We start from the raw sequence: 20827 nt of genomic DNA, 5'->3' as shown, positions 1-20827 counted from the left end.
GGCTTGTCTAGAGCAGATTGCTGGACTTGGAGAAAGGTGTTCTGTCTCCATCCTGAAGTCAGGAGAACTGGACTTGGTTGAGTCTCTTGTGACTTCTGCACAGATAAACAAGACCAGCTGGCTTCCTAGTACTTAACCTCTGAAAGTGGTGTGTGCTTACCCCCAGCAGGTTTTTGGGCACATAACCCTCGCGGTCCCCAAGACGAGCCCACCACCATTCAGTCTCGCTTTCATCTTTGCGCCTCAGGATGGTGATGGCATCCCCTTCGTGGAAGGACAGCTCATCGTTGTTCTGGGCCTCGTAGTCCCACAAGGCATACACAATACCTTTGTTCATTACTCCCAGCTTCTCTTGCACCCCTAGGACCAGAAAGCAACAGTCAGACTTTAGCAGAGGTGCCAGGGATTAGGGCAAAGGGATGGCACCTCGTCACTACCCAGAAGGTGCTGTCAGCCCTAACCTCAGCTGTCTACTCTACTGAGACCCAGAGGCTCTGACCCCACTTTTACTACACTTCCTAACACTGAAAACCTGTTGCTGGCTGCCCTGACAACAGCTCCTCAGGAAGGAGGATGCCCACTAAAGAAAAAGGCATGCTCTGGCCTAAGGCTGTGGTTACAGTCCAGTGCCACTCTACCCAATGTTTCCTCAGACTGCTGCCCCACAGCTTCATGCACACAGCCCTTGCTCTTCCCTACGAGAAAGTACAGTTGGTCCTTGTGACACGCAGGAATGGGTTCCTGGACCCTGCAGATACCAAAATCCTTAAGATGCTCTGGTCCCTCTGACAGATGGCATGGTGTCTACACAGAGCTTACATTCTCTCCAACATCTCTCAATGAGCTCTGTGACATAACACACCAGGTTAATACTCTAAACAGTTGATACGCTACACTGCCATGAGTAGCAAGCAAAAGTCATAGTACAGATACATTTTTTGTTTTTTTGAGTCAGGGTCTCCCTGTAGCCCCAGCTGTCCCGGAACTCACTATGTAGACCAGGCTGGCCTTGAACTCAGAGAGATCCGCCTGCCTCTGCCTCCCAGTGCTGGGATTAAAGGTGTGCACCACCACACCCAGCTGTACAGATACATTTTTAACAACTTTTGTTACTGTGTGTGGGTCTGTGTGTGTGTTGCACATGTATGCCATAGCACACATGTGAAGGTCCCAGGACAATTTATGGAGTCAGTTCTCTCTACATGAGTTCCAGGATCAGACTCTGGTCATCAGACTTACACAGCAACCTACTGAACCATCCTGACAGTTCATATTTTTTCCCCTCAAATATTTCCTTCTGCAATTGGTAGAATCCACAGGTGCACAATTATGAATATGGAAGACTGACTGTACTTACGGTCTTGCAGAAGCATAGGGTTGTATACACAAAGCCAAGGGCAGCTTGGGCCTGGGGAAGCATTGGGAAGAGTAGCCCTGGTCTGTAACCTCAGCCAGCAGAGGTAAAGGTGTTTCTAAACCTGGCCCTAGAACAAACGCAGCAGTCACTAGATGAGGAGCCGTGACTGCTGCTGAGTACCTGCAGACCAGCTGCACACATGGCTTGTACCTGGGCTGCTGAGCGATCATATCATCTCATATCATATGCAAAGTCACTCAGTGCCCTGTGACTTCCAGAGACCTGGGAGGTCACTGATGAGAAGAAGCCATGCTCCCTCAGCGGTGGGGGTACCTACATAGGCTAGATTTGCCCAGCCCCACTAATGCCCAAGAACTTTCTGGTCTGGCTGTTGTGAAGCTTAGTGCAGGCTGTGTGGCTTGGCTGTTTATCACTGCACCTCTGGGTCTAACAGTGCCGGACACACAGTAGCATCTCAAGTTATGTGTGGGACAAGTGACTTGTGACTGTTAATAGAGGGCATGGTTGGGCTCTTAGAAAATCTGTCGCTGGAGGCTGGAGAGATGGCTCAGTGGTCAAGAGCACATCCTGTTCTTCCACAGGACCAGTTCCCAGCACCCACACAGTTAACAACCATCAGTAACTCCATTCCAGGGAATCTGACACCCTTTTCTGGCCTTCACAGGCACTGTACACGTGGATGCACTTACATACATGCAGGCAAAACACTCAAACACATGAAATAGAAATGAATAAAATATTAGAATAGAGTAAAAATCTGACTCTGGCTACAGCAGCTTAATTAGGACGTGCACGTCACTGACCAGGTAACAGGCCAGCACAGGGATGAAGCAGCCCTGCTTCAACTCCTGTGTACTGTCAGCCACAGTCCAGAGATCGATGCAGCCTGCCTGGTCATGCATCTCTCCCACTCCTCTGTCCCCAAGGCGCCATGTATATAAAGCAGCAAGGGGATTCTTGCAACCTGGCACAGAATCCTTCTAACATGATTTTTGTTGTTTTTGTTTAAGACAGGATCTTATTACGTAGCCCAGGCTGGCCCTGAGCTTATGATCCTCCTACCTCGCTTTCCAAGTGCTGGGACTATAGGTTTCACCACCCAGATACAGAAGAGATTTTCAGATGTGTCTGCAGAGTGAGTGTAAAGGAGTGAGGCCTTAAACATGATGCACTGAGCCCAACTGCAGGCCAGCACATGGTTCAGAAGCAGCTGAAGCCCCCCACCCCCACGACATACCATAGAGAAACTGGGAGCACTGGATGTAGCCCTCCTCCATCTCTTCACATTTGTCAGCAGCAGTCTCAATGTCACTGATGGTGGAGGCAAAGATGGCGGCTCCGCTTTCCACCAGCTGCTTGCAGAGGTGGACACTGTTGCAGGAGGCAGCACAGTGCAGTGGTGTCCTAGAACCAGAGTGAAAATGTGTAGTTGGCCACCTGGCTTCTGCATATACCTCTGAGAAATTCTGAGGAAGGTGCCACACCTTTGTGTCAGGCAAGTTTCTAGTTTTTTGTCTTTCTGAGACAGGGTCTCCCTGTAGCCCCAGCTGTCCTAGAACTCACTATGTAGACCAGGCTGGCCTGGAACTCAGAGAGATCTGCCTGACTCTACCTCCCAAGTGCTGGGATTAAAGGTGTGCGCCACCATGCCTGTCTAAGTTTCTAGTTTTTAAACACATGATTTCTACAATTTGTTTTAGACTATGCATAAATCTTTGGGAAAGGGGGACAAGGTGTAGATTAAGTAGTGGCCTATAGATAGATGCTCACATATAACACATGCAAATGTACATTTATAAATGGCCAAGTTAGTAATTGTGTGTGTGCATATCTGTATGTGTACACCCATGTGTGTACTGTATGCTCATCTATGCGGGTGTATGTGGAGGCCAAAGGTTGATACTGGGATGTCTTCCTCAATTGCTTTTCCACTCTATTTTTTGAGACAGTTTCTTGCTAAACCCAGAGCTTGCTGTTTTGATTAGACTAGCTGGCTAGTGAGCTCCTGGGATCCGCTGTCTCTTGCCCCCAGTGCTGGGGTTATAGATATATGCCACTACACTGGCTTTTATTATTATTATTATTATTATTTTGGTCTTTTTTGAGACAGGGTCTCCCTATAGCCCCAGCTGTCCTAGAACTTGATACGTAGACCAGGCTAGTCTTGAACTCACAGAGATCTGCCTGCCTCTGCCTCCCGAATGCTAGGATTAAAGGCGTGCGCCACCACGCCCGGCTATACTGGCTTGTATGTGGGCATTGGGAATCTGAACTCAGGACCTCATGTCTATACAGCAAGCACTTTATCCAATGAGCCATCTTCCTAGACCCAAATGGTTAATCTTGTGTGTATTTTAGTACAATTAAAAAAAAAGGTAAGAGAATCTGAAGTATCTATAATAAACAATCCTACAGCAGAGCCCTGATCCTGAAATCAAATGAAAACATTCGCAAACAGCTAACATCCAACAAAGTCTTCTGAAGTTGCTTTTCATGTAGAATTTCTATGGAACTCATGTATTTCATGTAGAACGTCAGCAAAGAGGAAGAGCAAATGAATACACTGCTTTAGTTACAATGCTAGCAGGGCACAGGAAGAGTGTAAACAATTATGTCTGTAACAGGAGAAAAGTAAGAGATACAGCAGTCTGGGATGGAATGATGGGGTACGCTTCCTCTTGTGTGCCTTCCAGTTTTCTAGAACATGCAAGCTTTCCTTTTTAAGGTAGGAAAAGTACATTTCTGAGCCCCACCCCACTGGGTTCTCACCATCCATCACTGTCAGCAGCATTCACGTTGACACCAAAGTCCAGCAGGAACTTCACGATGTGATGGTGGCCGGCACAGACAGCGTTATGCAGGGGAGTGATCCCTTCATCGTTGGGTTTGCTGGGGTCCTCCACCTAGGACACAGGGCATGTGAGCGACAGTCTCCAGCTCTCAGCAGTACATAATGGGAGTGTGGCTCACCTCATAAATGATCCTCTGCACTAAATCAAACTCTCCTTCCAGAGAAGCATCTAGAAGCAGTGCCAGGGGGTTGAAGCGCACTCTCAGCCCATGCCCCGTCCGTTCTGAGTTAGGCTTCTTCAGGTTGGTTCGTTTGCTCTGTAGGGAAGTATGGTTTCAGTGTCTAGAGCTGTGCAAGGCAAGGACCAGTCCAAGACCTCTTCCTAGGGAAGGAGTGGCGAGAACTAAGCCCGAAGGCAGTGGTTCAAGAGCAACTCTGGTGGCTGTCCCATGAGGGACAGGCCTATGTAAAGGGCATCCCTCAGACGGAGAATGGCTACTCCTTCTTAGAAGACTGTAGGAGGGAGTGTGGGGATGGCTGTACTGATGAACTGCCAGCCCTGATGGAGTCAGAAGCTAGTCTTTACTGACATGCCACAGGACTCTTTCAATGGTGGTCCAGAGAGCCCACCAAGAAAGCCTTGTTGAGGATATCAGGATGGCCTAGCCTCGCTGCTGTGTCAACAGTGACCTCCCCCAGGGGGTCTAGGTGTTTCCCTCTGTCTGCCTGTCCTCCAGGTTTCAGATGCTCACCAGGGTACTATGTACTCTTCTTTGGGCCCCTTGGCCTGTGTGATCATCTGACTACTAACTCTCTACCCGGGCCTGATTTTCCATGGCAGGGGCACACCTGGCTTTGGTCTCGTAAGGGTACCCACCGCAGAGGCTGCTGGAGGATGGATGACAGGGGGAAGAGGTGCCGGAGGGAGCGGTTCCTCTCCTGGAGACGGAACCTCAGCTAGAGGACTTGGGACCTGTTCCGTGGACGGCACTGCAGCCACGTTGTTGTTGTTGTCCTCAGCAGGTTCCGCAGCCTGACGAGTGGTTTGGGGACAAATGAGCTCCTCTGGCTCAGGAGATGGTAACTCATTATCGTTGGCATCTGAGGATGGGGCAGGCTCATCAGGGAGTGGGGCTGTGGGCTGGGCAGGGGTAGAGTCATCCAGGTTGCCATTGGCATTGGTATTTCCATTGTCCACATCCGCTAAGGTGCCCACAAAATCCTGTGACGGGCTGGGCTGGTAGAAAGGAGTACCCTCCATGCCACCAGCCAGGGTATTAAAGCGCTGATACAGCAGCTTTTGGATATTGGGCCCTCCGGGGCCCTCTGGCTCTGTGATGGAGCTGCGCTTCTTCAGAGGCCGGGGCGCATTGGCCAGCTTCCTGCGAAGAGCCTCTAGGTCGGCATCGCTCTGATAGCGAAGTGGTGAGTGCACAATGGGCGTGAGCTTGGTGGGGCTTAGCGGCCGCGGCAGGCTCTCCACTGTACCGCCTTCTCCCGGTGCAGCGGGCCCTTCCTGCTCTGGCTCTTTTTCAGCACATTCTGAAGGTGGCTGAGGCTGTGTCGTGCCTGTGCCCAGTGACCCATGAAGAAATGGTAAGGGTGATGGAGATGCTGACCCTGATGGTAGGACAGGTTTACCATATACTGGAGAAGAAACAAAGGAGAGAACCACTTCAACCTGGCTGCGGTACAGGGCTGCTCCCTGGCACTGACTCCATGAGACAAGGACTGCTGTTGCTCCTCAGTTTTGATTTTTTTGAATCCCCAGCAAACCTTTTCCAAAACCCTCCACTGACTCGTTCTAGTGAATCAGGTTTTATATTTGGATTCCAAAACTGGGCTCTTTCAAAAGAAGAAAAGGTTGCTGACCTGAGTTTCCCTATTTTAATCAAGCCCGGTTTGTTTCCTGGCCAAGGAAAATACCAAAATCAAAAAATTTGCATCAGTGCCTGGGACTAACTCAGGCAACAGGAAGACAGTTGCCTCTCTGGAGCAGGATGGGTTTGACCTGTGGTCCAGGAGCTTCTCCGATGGTCAGATTTCTGCCCACAGGTAACAAAACACCCCCTGAGAGGTCCTTGGCCGGTGATGCCCAGATACACCCAGGAATCCCTGAACTAAAAGTCTAGATGCTGCAGCCACTACCTAAGAAAGTCTGAGGAGGCTGCAGCCCTAACCTGGCCCACAGAGTCCTCTAGCCAGGGTAAGAAACCCTTCAGCTTCCACGGGGGTGTGGAACTCAGCTGCATCTTCACATTTGCCTTCCTAGAAGGCCTCTGCCCCACTATGCACTCCAGGCTGTCTTCCCTGCAGCGCCTCACACTGCCCATGCCAGGGCTCTGGCTTAGCAATGACCAGCAGACCCAGAGAGCCAAAAGTCAAGATCCACCCCTGATCTTTGAATCATACAAGTTACCATGAAGGAGGAGAAAAATGGAAACTCCAGCAACTTCATCCTTCTGGTGATGTACAGGTTTACTAAGTGCAACAGGGAGGTGGATCCTCAAGCAGGAAGTGAGAGCTCTGTGCATTTCATCTTTTATTGCCATCCCAAACTAACACCCTATACTTTATGTAAGAGTTATGTCTTACCCTAAGTAGCATGTAGTGACAGGGATTCTAATTAAGGGTAACTTCCATTCCCAAGAGTATATACTCAACATACCTGCTTTAACTGACTTATTTAGGGTGCCATGCACTGCCGGCTGGTAATTCTTAGGTGGTGTGGCTTGCTGGAGGTACATGGAATATATGGAACTTGAATTTACTGTCTGGGGTCCTTTCCTGGGAGACTGTGGCCTTGACCCTTTATCAGCTAGAAAAGGCCTAATGGCCACAGTCAGTGGAAACTCAGGTTTTCCATCTCCAGCTGGAAATGCAGGTGGCCCTGCCGGTGGGTACGTGGGACTTGGTGGTACTGAAATTCTCTGCTGAATCTGCTGCGAGGAGCCAGGCTGGGGGGCACTGCCTGCTGGAGGCAGCGGAGCAGGTTTTTGCCGACTTGGGCCTGCACCAGGTCTGGGCAAGCTGCCTTCTTTCCTCCTCTCCAGGGAGCTTGTCGACCCTGGGCCCAGAGGTGTAGGACTTGGGTATGTCCCATAACTTGGCGGCAGTGGCTTGCCTACACCTGGGATGGGCGGTGGCCCTTTACCAATCTCGATGCCCTAAATTTAGGTGTTAAGAAGAAAACACAGGTTACTCTTGGAAAGGTTAGGCATATATCCTATCTATTTACAACAGAACACAGCAGGATTTGGAAGCCTTTAATGGGCTAGTGACACAGGGGGTACCAATGGGCTTGCCATCTTGTCTACTGGGCATACTCATGCCCGGAGGCCCAGTAGCCTTTTAGGATTCTGGGGATAAGGTAGGCACTAACAGGACTAATTTACTGCCAAGACATCTCGCACCCAATCTTAAGCTGAAGATTAAGGCAGAGGGGAATGCATTGGGGCTCTGTGGTGAAGCCAGATGACCTACCAGCTTCTCTGTAGCTCCCAGAGCTGATAAGGGCAATGGCTGGCTTGAGATGGCCCCCTGCTTGAGGGCTCCCTCCATGCCCAAGTCCTTCCAGTCTGCACTGGCCATCTGAGCTGACTTCACTGAAGAACCAGAACTTGGCTTTAATGTTGGCCAGTTTCCATCATTGGCTTGAAAAGAACATGGAATGTATGTAAAATTTTTATTGAAATTAGTTGAACCAACCTAATAACAGTATCTTGCCAAAAACAAATACAGTGCTGGGACTCCCATCAGCCAAGCAAGCGGCTGACCACCACCTGTATGCTTAGGAATTTGCTCGAAAACACAGACCCATGCGTAAGCCCAAGGAGTGATCTTAGCCAGCACCTCCTGGCCACTGTGGACAGCACTCAACGACATCGCAATGCTCGGCTGTGCAGCACAGGGCTGCATCACACTGAAGTACAGGTCAAGTCCATTAAAGCCACAGCACAATACAGCAAGCACTTATTTTTCAGACCCCATTTATAAAAACAATGTAGCAGTATGAAAAGGCTTATCATTTGACTTCATAATAGATTTGATTTGCATGAGAGGCCAGTACACGTTCCCTCTGATTAGGAGAAGCAGCAGTTAACATTCTGCTGTGATGGTGAGATGGGCCCCTGCTTCTCTTTCACAGGCACAGGTGCTGAGCTGCCCTGACTGGTCCACTTCTAGCCCCACGGAGGCTAGACATGGACAGGAATTAGCTCAGGCAGGATAACTAAGCAGCAGCAGGGAAGTCACTTGTTATCAAAATGTTGAACAATGTTCAACTTATAAAACAAGTGTAAGGTGTCCAGGATGTTCTGCAGAACCTGCAGGGACAGTGGTACATGCTTAGGGGAGGAGCTGCTCTGGGTGCTCTGCTTGGTTTGTGGCACTCAAGTCCTGCTCCTGAACCGACTTGACGTGCTGTGGCAGCAGCACTGCAGCCAGGGTGCACTCACTATGGTGCCCGCCATTCAGTGACTACAATGCTGTCACTCTGAGCTGCACAGTTCCAACACAGTGCTAGGGCCCAGGACAAACTATCATCTTGCTCCACATGGCCTGTCAGCCTCCTGGCTACAAGCTTTCACTCCCTTTCAGTTAAATCTTGGATTCCTGGGAGTACGTGTGGGCACTAAGAAACTCACTAGAGACGCCATGGTGAAAACCCAACTGACTGAAAAAGGCACTGGAGGCCCATGCATGGGCAGTGTGCTGAGGAACTGCATTTTCTGTCCTCTCTCAGGTTCACTGGGAGAATGGCTGCTCAGTGGCTTCCCAAATCCTAGAGTAATAGGAAGTTTTATGCAAAAGAGCTGTGGGAGGACTGAACTGAGAGCCTGTTCCTTTCTTTAGGACAAAATAGGTGTCCAGGGAAGGCCACTTATTTTTATTACAATACAAAGGACAATTTTTACCTTCAATTATGATGAGAAATAGGCTTCATAAATATCTCAGAAAAATCACTTTCACTTTTATTTATTTATGAGACAGAGTCTCTATGTAGCCTAGGCTGGCTTAAAGCCTATCCTGCCTCAGCCTCCCAGTGTGCCACTATGCCCTACAGTTCATCTTAATTTTTGAAAAACAAGCTCACCCTACCCCCCTGAAAACAGAACTTTTGCTATGCCAGCCAAATGGTACCCACCATTTCTGTGGATGATTATGAATGGGCCCCCACCCCCAATTCCACAACTGGGTTGGAAGGGGCAGGTATACTGGCACGGTACTGTTTTCAAGTCCAAGTTTGATGAATAGCCTTCCATCAGTTTGGAAAAACAAATGATTACTGATTCTGTCTGTGTTATAGATCAAAAATGAACCACCAGGCCTGTCAGCTGACACACAGTTCATAAGTGGGCTTGCAGAGTGCCGTAAGGAGTCACAGTCAGGCCCGACGTCCAGATCTGACACTGTGCATGTGCTGGTCACTCTGTGTCTACTGTAGTCATCTGTGTGACACAGAACCAGGATAGCCAACAACAAAGAGTCCGAGTCCCTATCAGAAGGATTTCTCATCCTATCTCCAAGTCTAAGATGATGCCCCCAGCTGGGGTTGACACAGGAAACCTGTGCTTTAAACCACAATGGAAGGAATGAGGCTGCATAGCACAAAACCATAGAGAAGGGAGTGGAGAGTAGGAAATGTTCTCAGCTTGGAAGTTTTAAAAGCTCAAGTCAGCAAAAAAGGAGCTGGCTGTGCTATTCTGCCACTGAAAGTCACACCTTCACTCCTACTATGGATAGGGGAGTCCACGCTATAAACAACTGCTTACCAATGAATGCTGGAGGGAGGGGGTCAAGCTGAACACAGACCCTGTTTGGCTGCTATGACATAGCCATAAAGAGATCTGAGTCTGGTTCTGGCCCATGAGGGTGGGGGAAGTGCCTACGCAGGAGTCAGAAGGTGCCTGAGAGGCAGGTGTTGTGGCTGTGAACAGTGGGTACCACACAATAAGAGGGCAGCACAGGAAGGTCACTAAGCCTGAGGAAAAAAGACTAAAACATATGTGCCTGACAGAACGTTTTCACAGAGGAACAGGTCAGTATACTAGGACACAGACTGTGAATGCAGGGAGACAACCAGGCCAAGTCATCAAACCTCACTGTAAGGAAGCCCTGCCTTTTTAAAAAAACATAGGGTCTCCCTGAGTAATTTAGAACTTGCTTGGCAGACCAGGCTGGTCTTGAACTTGCAGCACTCGTTCTACCTTTGCCTCTTGAGCACTGAAATCACAAGCTTGTACCACCACACCTGACAACCTGTCAAGCCCTGAATTCTTAATCAGTGTTTTAAAAACAATCACACTTTCCATGTGGAGAGCCCTGTGACTGATGGAATACCATGCTGGGGGCCTGAGTCAGCACACTGCCTAACTGTAAAGACCAAAGAAAGGGTTTGTGGATTTTTTTCTTTTCTGGGTGCTGGAGAACAAACTGAGGGCCTGGAGGCCAGTGCTGTACCACTCAGCCACATCCATAATCTGACAAAGGCTTTTCTGGTTGATAAAGATGGTGCTGAGTGGGGAGAGAAAGACCAGCTATAGCACTGTCTACAGGGAGGCAGAGAGCAGAATTACAGTCCTCAGGGAAACAAACCTGTGCTGTGTGCATCTTTGTAATTTGTCATTTGTGTTTTGAAAAGGCACAGTAGAGATCTTCAGACCAGTAAAGAGAGCTTGTTCTTATTTCAGGGGCATTATTACAGAGACTAGGTACCTCAAGCAGTGCTGGGGCAAGGGTCTAGTACAGAGGTGGGGGTACTGTTGCTTCCCTCCCCTCCCACACACTCTCCTGAAAGGACCAGAGAACTGACCAGATTTGGATCTTCCGTGGGCAGCACTTGAGGCAATGGTGAGAGGCTTTATAGGGTCTCCTGGGATAGGATAGCTCCCAGCACTGGGAACCTGGATGTAAGGACCCACAGCAGCAACCCGACCAGACGTGCTCAGGGGTGACTGTGGTGATGATGTGCCATTCACACGGTTCAGCTGCAAATCAGGAAGAAATCAGAGTCAAGATTCTCTTAAGCCAGGAGTGGTGGTGCATACCTTTAATCCCAGCACTTGGGAGGCAGAGGCAGGAAGATCTCTGTGAGTTCAAGGGCAATCTGGTCTACATAGCAAGTTCCAGGCCAGCTACAGTGAGACCCTGTCTCAAAAATACAAAAAAAAAAAAAGATTCTCTTAAAAGAAAAACTAACCTCAGTGGTGAGAGACTATCAGACTAGAAGAGAAATAAACCACTCGTGGCTGTAACCTGGGAAAGTCTTCACCCTGAAGGACTGACCAGCACATAGATGAGGAGCATTCAGAGAAGAGTCTGACCCACAGCTTGTGAAGTCACTCTCCAGTGACATCTGCCCACTTGTGAGCTACAAAAACAAGGAGCTGGCATGATGACAGCACAAGCACCTCTCTCTTATTGGGGGATGTTCTCCCTCCCCTGTGTGGACAGAGGTGCCGATCAAAGCCTGTTCTCTGAGCATGGCTTCAAATCCTTCTCTGTCATTTATTCACTGTGCTGCCTCAGGCTACTGACTTAACCTCTCTGAACCTCTGTGCCTACTCTATAGTCAGGATGCAGGGCAAGGAGCTCAGGTGAAGCCTTATTGCTGACAAGACCCTGCACCTCTGAGGACAGTCCTGGTTTCACAGCAACAACACACTGGGCAGAAGATACTGGCTACATAATGCTGGTCAAGATCCAAAGCATGTGTGGCAGGATTCTAACTAGAGAACCAGGGACTCCTCAGGGTTCCTAGTTAGGAGGGTTCTAAGTGGAGAACCATGGGCTCCTACAACTGCCTGCAAGATTCTGCATGCTGGATCATGCCTTGTTCTGGAAAAGGCCCACGACCTCCACAAATGCTTAGAAGTACCTAGACCTTTTGGTAGAGTCACATTTTCGCAAGGGCACTGATTTCAAGGAGATCCCCGAAGCAGCATAACAGATCTAGACACTTGTGATGGCTCATTTTTAGAAAGTGTGCGCGCGCGCGCGCGCGTGTGTGTGTGTGTGTGTGTGTGTGTGTGTGTGACAACATATGTGGAGGTCAGAGGATAGCTTGTCACAGGAGTTATTTCTTTGCTTCATTCTACCCTACAAGTCCGAGGGATTGAACTCAGGCTGTCAGGTTTGGCAGTAAGAGTATTTGCTTGATGAGTTCTCTCATTGGTCCTGTGATTGACTGATTGATTGATTGAAGTATATGCATGTATTACCTGCATGTTGGTAAGTGCACCTGTGTCGTGCAATGCCCATGGAGGTCAGAAGAGGCTGTTGGATCCCCTGGGACTGGAGTTACGGACGGTTGTTAGCTGCCATGTGGGTGCTGGGATTTGAACATGGGTCTTCTGCAAGAACAACCAGTGTTCTTAAGTGCTGAGCCATCTCTCCAGGCCCCCTGTGATTTTAATGGTTAATTGTATGCAGCAACTTGGCTAAGCCATGGTACCCAGATAGGTGCTCCAACACTACATGTTTCCAGGAAAGCAGTTTTTAGAATGGATTAACATTTAGTGGACTCTTGAGTAAGGCACTTCATAAGGTAGATGGGTCTCATGTAACCAGTGCAAGGCCTTGAGAGAGAAAGACTAAGGTTGCCCTGGAAGAAGGGATTCTACAGCAGATGGCCTGTACTCAAGCTACTGGGTCTCCACATTGCAAGTTTCAGACCTGCCAGCCTCTGCAACATGAGCCAATTCCCAAAGATAGGGATCTCCTATAGTTAGAGCTGGCCTGGAACTTTGCCCTAATGTAAAAATGTGGACCAGCCGGGTGTGGTGGACACACCTTTAATACCAGCACTCGGGAGGCAGAGGCAGGTGGATCTCTGTGAGTTCAGGGCCAGCCTGGTCTACACAGTGAGTTCCAAACAAAAAACAAACAAAAAAACGTGGACCGAACCAGGGGCTGCAACTCCAAAGCCCTGCATCCTCACAGCTATAGAAGAGGGAAATCACAGGGAGCGTGGAGGTAGAAAGTTGAGCTCTGAGTCCATGGGCCAGGAAGGAGCTGAGTCTTGGGAAAGTACATTTTCTTCTACTCTATTTTGAAGGGATGGCAGACGACACCACCCAGTGATGAGGACTTTCATGGGTTTTGATGTCTGGTTTTTGAGACATGATCTTGATTACTATGTAGTAGCCCAGGTTGGATTTTCCTGCCTCAACCTCCCAAGTCCTAGGACTTCAGTGTGCCACCAGACACTCCACAATGGGTACTTTCAAAAACCACTGATAGTTTAGCTCACAGACATTCTTTACATACCTGAATTTTCTTTCCATAAAGACGTTCACGCAGCTCATTGATTCGCTTGTCCATCATGGCCACCTCCATGTTGCGCTTATTTAAGAGTTCCTTCTGCTGCTGGAGTTTGGAATTCTGTTCCTGGTTAAGCTGGTTACGAATCTGCAAAGTAGAAAACACAACTTTTAAGATTTTCATTGGTTACATCTTATCAGGTTTCTGGCAGGTGGGTCCCACACAGGTTCAAAACACAAACTGAGAAGTGCTGTCTCTTCAGGGCCAGTTGGCCTTGGCCACAGTGTGATGTTCATCAACAGTGACTTCAGAGTTCCAGATTCCATAAACCCAAATGACAAAAACTCTTTTGTGTGATCTAGCTGGGCGTGATGGCACACGCCTGTAGTCCCTGCATTTGGGAGGCAGAGGCAGGCGGATCTCTGTGAGTTCAAGGCCAGCCTGGTTGACATAGTGAGTTACAAGACAGCTGGGGCTCCGGGGAGACCCTGTCTCAAAAAGACCAAAAAAAAAAGAAAAGAAAAAGAAAGGGTGCGGTCTTTATAAAGTGGACCAAAACCAAAGCAAGTAAAGGAAGGTAAGGGCCTCATGGTAGACAACGCATTTGAATTTGAAAAATGTAAAAATGGAACCATGAAATGTCAGCAAGAGCTATGAAATAAAACTACTGATGCAGTGAAGAGAGTCCATGAGCATGGTGGCTCATGCCTGCAATCCTAGTGCTTGGGAGGTGGAGGCTGGAGGATTGGGAATTTGAGGCTAGCCTTGGCTACACAGATAGTAAATTCAAGGCCCACCTTGGATACATGGAAGCCTACCTCAACAAACAAACCAAACCTCATGGTCTGTAATCATTTCTGTATGTACATTTGAAAGTCACCTTTGGATTTTGTTATAAAAGAGCACTCAATAAAAGGGATTAAGGACCTTCTTTCTTGGGCTACAGTCCACTGAGTATCAGATCATGCAATGTCAGAGTGCATCTCAGTGTCATACTGTCACTGAAAGGTGTGCTTATACAGATCATGAAAATTCTGTTTGCAAATGCAGAAGTGAACTGTGGACGTGTGGCCCATTTGTAGACTGGCTCTAGGCAACATTTATAGTAACTCATTCCAAAATTCATGGCTAGTGACACAATTTTTTGTGGTAAAACAGTCCCCTTATTAAGGTTATAGAAGACAAGGGGCAAGGCACTAACAGCTTATGTGTCAACCTCAGCATCTTGGTTTTCCTAGTTCCTGCTTCGTGTTGAGCCGTGGCAACGTGGTCTAACTGTTCTGATAGGCAGCTGTGGACGTTGGGGAGAAGGGTTGCCCTTATTTCTGCTTTGGAGAATACACAGTTCTGAGCTGTGGTAGAGGGCAGAGCAAGGCTCACCCTCACTCATCCTCAATCTAGCAGTGATCTAGAAACAGAAGAATCTCAATGCCTTTTAGTATTTATTGGGTTTTCTCAAAACAAAATGAAACAGCAATTCCTAGTTGTTTATTGAAAATAGAATTTATGGATAGAATGCCCATTATTTTAAGAAAGTAAAACAATTTCTAAAAGTTTAAAAAAAGATTTATATTAATTATAAAGTTAAATCTCATTGCTAGGGAAACAAAAGAAAAGAAGGGAAGGGGAGGAAAGAACAGAGCAGCCCCAAGTTTGGATGTGTTTACACGCGTGCTCAGCCACCTGTGTATGTAGTTTATAGGTACAACACAGGTGAAACCAGTATAGAGGTGTTGTTTATTTCCTTGATTTTTGGTGCAGGAGATCAAACCCAGAGCCTTACAAATAATGCCAGGGAAGAACTCTACTGCACATCGATATCCCCAGCCTCTGCTTTTGAGACAGGTCTTGCTCTGTAACTCAGGCTGGCCTTGAGTTCATACTTCTCTCGCTTCTGCTTCCCAAGTGCTAGGATTACAGGGATGTACGACCATGTCCAGCCCAGAACAGAGTTCCTATGGGCATCTTTTATTTATTTATTTATTTTTTTGGTCTTTTTGAGACACGGTCTCCCTGTAGCCTGGGCTGTCCTGGAACTCATTATGTAGACCAGGCTGGCCTTGAACTCACAGAGATCTGCCTGCCTCTGCCTCCCGAGTGCTGGGATTAAAGGCATGTGCCTTTTGTTTTATCTTATGGAGAGATAAAGCAGAAATCAAACCTAGTGATCTGGGGACAACCATCCAGGGACAGCCCCTGCAGCAGCCCTCTCAGAACCCAGGAGGCAAGCCCCAGGTCACCTGAATGAGGGGCCTTACTATGGAGGTATCAAGGTCACAAAGATAACCTAAAATTCCAAATAAAGCACTCATATCATTTTAGGGGATTCTAACTGGTATTTTTTTAAACACACTAACAAACTGACTCAACTGATAAAAACTAAATCAATGAAAAGCTACTCCATCAAAAGTATCCTTATAAATTCTGCACACTTAATTTAGTTGCTTAAAATTCATCATTGGGGCTGAAGAGATAGCACAGCAGTTAAGAACACTGACTGAGTTCTTGCAGAAGACCCGGGTTCGAATCCCAGCACCCACATGGCAGCTAACAACTGTCCATAACTCCAGTTCTAGGGGATCCGACAGTCTCTCCTGTCCTCCGTGGGCATTGCACAACACGGGTGCACTTACCTACATGCAGGCAATATATGCATACACATAAAATAAAAATAATAAAAAAATCATCATCAAAAATATCCTTATAAATTCTGAACACCTAATATTTGCTTAAAATTGTAACATTAACAAGTGATTTAGTGATCTTATTGTCTGTAGCTAAATACCCTCATTTCATAAAATGATACAGTACTTTTCTTAGCAAGTGCTAATAAAGTCATGATCTTGTCTCTGGCTCAAAAAGTCATTTGCTGAAAGGTGACTTTAGAGAAATGGAAATCTCAAGGATTGAATAAAATGTGACTGCTTTGTCTCCACTAAATTAGGCTGAGGCCCTAACCCTCACCAAGAAGGTTATTTAGAGTGGAGCCTTTTGGAGGCATTTAGGTTTAGATGAGGTCAGAGCCACTATTAAATTAGAATCTGTTCATTTGTTTCCAGAGTCTGAATATTCATCCTATTAGGACCAAGGAGAAAGCCAGAAGGGAGGAACATCTGTATATGACCACTCTGCAGATCAGGCACATTACCTGCAGTTCTTGGTACAGCCGTTTTAGCTCCACTGCAGCTGGTCCTGTCAACTTGCCATTGTAAGACTGGAATCCGTTCAGCTTTCCTTTCTTCAGATCTTCTAGCTGCTGACTAAGCTGATCAACTCTTAAGATGGCAGTCTGTACTTCCTGCTTCTTCTCTTGAAACATGGCACTGAACCTTTCTATTTCAGCAGCTGGAATTGCCCACCAAAAAAAGGAAAGCAGTTATGTAACTGACACATTCTGTATTCATGTCTATACACTGCTCGCAATGCTGGTATTAGTTATATATATTATTATTATAATCCAATACTAGCTTTGGATTAACATAGATTCATAATAACAAAATAAAAGATAAAGTGTATGCATAACCCAAAACACATGTTTTTTTCTTGCAAGTGTTAGGGATGGAGGCCCCTGGGACCCCACATTTGCTAGGCAAATGCCCTACCCAGCCCCAAAACATATGTCAACAGGTTTGTTTATAAATATTTATTTTTTTATTTGATGTGTATGAGTGTTTTGCCTACATGTATGTCAGTGCATCCGTCAGAAGGTGTTGGATCCTCTGGAACTAGAGTTATGGATGGCTGTTAGCCACCATGTGGGTGCTGGTGATCGAACCCAAGTCCTCTGTGAGAGCAGCTAAGTGTCCTAACTGCTGATCTGTTTCTCCAGCCTATGTCAACAGGATGTGAGTATTCACAAAGCTATGCTTGCATTATTGAATACTTTTTTTTTTTTTTTTGGTTTTTTTGAGACAGGGTCTCCCTGTAGCCCCAGCTGTCCTGGAACTCACTATGTAGACCAGGCTGGCCTTGAACTCACAGAGATCTACCTGCCTCTGCCTCCCGAGTGCTGGGATTAAAGGTGTGTGTCACCATGCCTGGCCTATTATTTTTATTTTATGTGTATGAGTGTTATGCCTGCATGTAGGTAAATGCACCCATATTGTGCAACGCCTTGGGAGGACAGAAGAGACTGTCAGATCCCCTCGAACTGGAGTTATGGAAAGCTGTTAGCTGCCATGTGGGTGCTGGGATTCGAACCCAGGTCTTCTGCAAGAACAGCCAGAGTCCTTAACCGCTGAGCCATGTCTCCAGCCCGTTATTGAATATTCTTTAGGGTACTTATTTACAGTCCAAAAACTACTTTGGTCTCAGTACTTTGAACCCTCAGGCAGCAGCAGAATCAAAGCTTTGTGAAGGTCTTGCTCATTGTTCTAACATCAAATAGACATTAATTGAATTGATTAAAAAACAAACAGTTCACACAGAAACAAAAGTGAGTACTGTTATGATGTATTTTTTTTGGGGGGGTCTTTTTTTGAGACAGGGTCTCCCTGTAGCCCCAGCTATCCTAGAACTCACTATGTAGACCAGGCTGGCCTTGAACTCACAGAGATCTGCCTGCCTCTGCCTTTTGATGTATGTGCTTTTGATGTTTTTTTTTTATTGGGACAGGATCACCCTTTGTATCCTTGGCTGTGTGGTCTAGGCTGGCCTCAAGCTTCAGGTAATCCTCCTGCCTCTGCCTCCCAAGGGCTGGGATTACAGGCATATGCCACCACACCTGTCTGGTTATCTTAACCCATGGATAAAATTTAAATAGTTCAACAAAAACAAACCACTCATTACGGCCAACCATAGGAGCAGCTTTACTGTTGTGATCAGTGTGACAGAAGGGCCTCCCGACTGTTTCACTAGGGCTATTCCGAAACTGTATGCCATAAATATGTAAAACTGCCTTGTGCTAATCATTTTTTTTTTAAAGTTTAAGGACACAGAAATGTGAACTCTCCTAAATAATCATACATTGAACACAGATGTCAAATTATCACACTGTACTCTATAAATATACACAATTAGGCCAGGCATGGTGGCGCACACCTTTAATTCCAGCACTCAGGAGGCAGAGGCAGGCGGATCTCTGTGAGTTCGAGTCCAGCCTGCTCTACATAATGAGTTCTATGTCAGCTGGAGCTACAGGGAGACCCTGTCTCAAAAGAAAATACAACAACAACAAAAAAACCCCCAACAAACCCCCAAACCCCCCAAAAACCAAAAAAAAAGAAAACCCCCAGGAAATTGATTTTAATAAGATATAATTAACTACACCTTTAATCCCAGCACTCAGAAAGCAGAGGGGTCAATGAGATCAAGGTCAGCCTGGTCTACATAGCAAGTTCCAGGCCAGCTGGGGCTACAACCATGTCTCCAAAATCAGCACCACAACGAAAATCACTTAACTAACCACCTCCTCTGAGCTGCAGGTTAGAGTAAAGCAACAGAACACTGCTACCACAAAATGTACATGGGCATCTGACTGAAACGGCCAAGCTACGGCTGTGTCACTTGACTTAGCCTAGCAGCGTGGACACAGTGGGCTGTAGGCACATACACAGATTGCCGTTCATAATTTTGCTGTAGTCGACCTGTCCTCTCATGGCACGGATTTTCTTCAGCTTATTTTCCTGGGCTTCAACTCGTTCTTTCAATTTCTGAAGCTTTTCATTCTCAGAAATAGACTGCTGTTGGCGGCGCTCCTGTTGCTTTAGAAAATGTAAACGCTGTTCCTAACAAAGAAGGAAAAAATGTAAACTTTGTGAATAGAAACTTATGATTGTCTGTATATATTACATTTCCAGGCTCACCCATCTTAGTAGATAAAGAACACTGTAGGAGTGTGCAGACACATCAGTCCACATAGAGCTGAAATTACTGCACACAGGCATGTGAGACGGTGTGAGTCTGGGGATTTTTAGACCCTGCACACGCACTGGCCTGTACATTCAGCTCATGCCAGTGCCTCTACAGAGGCCACTGCAGGGAGCAGGGACCACACCCTTCCAAAGCCATTTCATCTCTTAAGCCCCAGCAGCCTGGTTTCCTGCTGTCTGCGCAGGTTTCCTGCTGTGATAAAGAACTTCCAAGAATCCCCTCCACAATTTCCTACATGGAAATGAGCACTGACCAGAGAGGATTTTACATGAAAAGAAGATCATGAGGGAGATAACCCTCCAATCTGTAACTCACACTGCCAATCAAGGAAGTGTGTGCTTTCTTCGGAATTAGAGCCTGAAGAAACAGTGAAACACGTTACAGGAGAATCCTAAAACAAGAATGTTTGCAATACTCTTCAAGTTTTGTTTTTTTTTCCCACTCATGTGCAAACATACCCTGAAGATAACACAACAGTTAAGTATTTACAGTCTCATACGTTAAGCATGATTATACATACTATACTAAGGTGAAGAAATATGTGCTTAAGCATTTCAGATTTGGAATTAGCTTGTGATTTAAATTACTGAAAGTATCTGTAAAAGTTTTAATTATATTTTATATATTTTGTGTGTGTTTGTGCACAGGTGAGTGCTAGCTGGGGCACACACCAGGAGGTCAGAGGACAACCTCAGGAGCTGGCTGGCTCTCTTTCTACCGTGTGGGCTCTGGGAACTGAACTGTAGCAGTCAGGCTTGGCAACAAATGCCTTTACCTATTCAGTTATCTTGACCCTTTGTAAAGTTTTTTTTTCTTTTTTTTCTGGCCTTTTTAAAAGTTTTTATAAGCCAGGCGTGGTGGCACACGCCTGCAGTCCCAGCACTTGGCAGGCAGAGGCAGGCGGATCTCTGAGTTCAAGGCCAGCCTGGTCTACATAGTGAATTCCAGGACAGCTGGGGCTACAGGGAGACCCTGTCTCAAAAAGGCCAAAAAAAAAAAAGTTTTTATAGGTATGAGTGTATTGACTGGATGTATGTAAGTGTACCATGTGCTTGCAATGTTTGAGGAGGTCAGAAGAGGGCATCAGATCCCCTGGAAGTGGAATTACTGTTGGTTGTTAGCTGCCGTGTGGGTGCTAAGCACCAAACCCCAGTCCTCTGCAAGCTACTCTTAACCTCATCTCTCCAGCCTCAATATTATATATTGTCTTATATATTGTCTTATATATATGTCTTTTTGAGACAGGGTCTCCTTGTAGCCCTAGCTAGCTGTCCTGGAACTCACTTTGTAAACTGGGCTAGTCTTGAACTCACAGACAACCACCTGCCTCTGCCTCCGGAGTGCTGGGATTAAAGGCATGCACCACCACACCCAGCCAATATTTTATTTTTTAAAAACCATTCAAATGAAGTGGGTGTGGTGGTGCAGGCCTGTAATTATACCACTCAGGAGGCTGAGTTAGGAGAATCACAAGTTCAAGACCAGCTGGGCAACTCATTAAGACCCTCTTTCAAAATGAAAAC

At 46.8% G+C, this 20827-nt stretch overlaps 1 protein-coding gene across 1 annotated transcript in view; it reads right to left on the bottom strand.

Annotated features, from left to right (window-relative positions):
* Nucleotides 1-20827, bottom strand: part of Ppp1r13b (protein phosphatase 1 regulatory subunit 13B) — a 57596-nt gene that overhangs the window by 1824 nt on the left and 34945 nt on the right. Inside the window, exons 5-15 of the mRNA XM_008825537.3 lie at nucleotides 18985-19159; nucleotides 16582-16778; nucleotides 13440-13580; nucleotides 10984-11158; nucleotides 7653-7822; nucleotides 6838-7336; nucleotides 5047-5816; nucleotides 4349-4486; nucleotides 4148-4281; nucleotides 2616-2782; nucleotides 161-360 (exon numbers count right to left, since the gene is read on the bottom strand). Coding sequence (XP_008823759.1) covers nucleotides 161-360; nucleotides 2616-2782; nucleotides 4148-4281; nucleotides 4349-4486; nucleotides 5047-5816; nucleotides 6838-7336; nucleotides 7653-7822; nucleotides 10984-11158; nucleotides 13440-13580; nucleotides 16582-16778; nucleotides 18985-19159 — 2766 coding nt within the window. The remainder of the gene's footprint in view (nucleotides 1-160; nucleotides 361-2615; nucleotides 2783-4147; nucleotides 4282-4348; nucleotides 4487-5046; nucleotides 5817-6837; nucleotides 7337-7652; nucleotides 7823-10983; nucleotides 11159-13439; nucleotides 13581-16581; nucleotides 16779-18984; nucleotides 19160-20827) is intronic.

This window comes from Nannospalax galili, unplaced genomic scaffold (assembly GCF_000622305.1).
Source record: "Nannospalax galili isolate Female #2095 unplaced genomic scaffold, S.galili_v1.0 scaffold188, whole genome shotgun sequence".
Classification (NCBI taxonomy): domain Eukaryota; kingdom Metazoa; phylum Chordata; class Mammalia; order Rodentia; family Spalacidae; genus Nannospalax; species Nannospalax galili.
The sequence above is the reverse complement of the archived record's forward strand: the minus strand, read 5'-3'. Positions and strand labels throughout refer to the sequence as shown.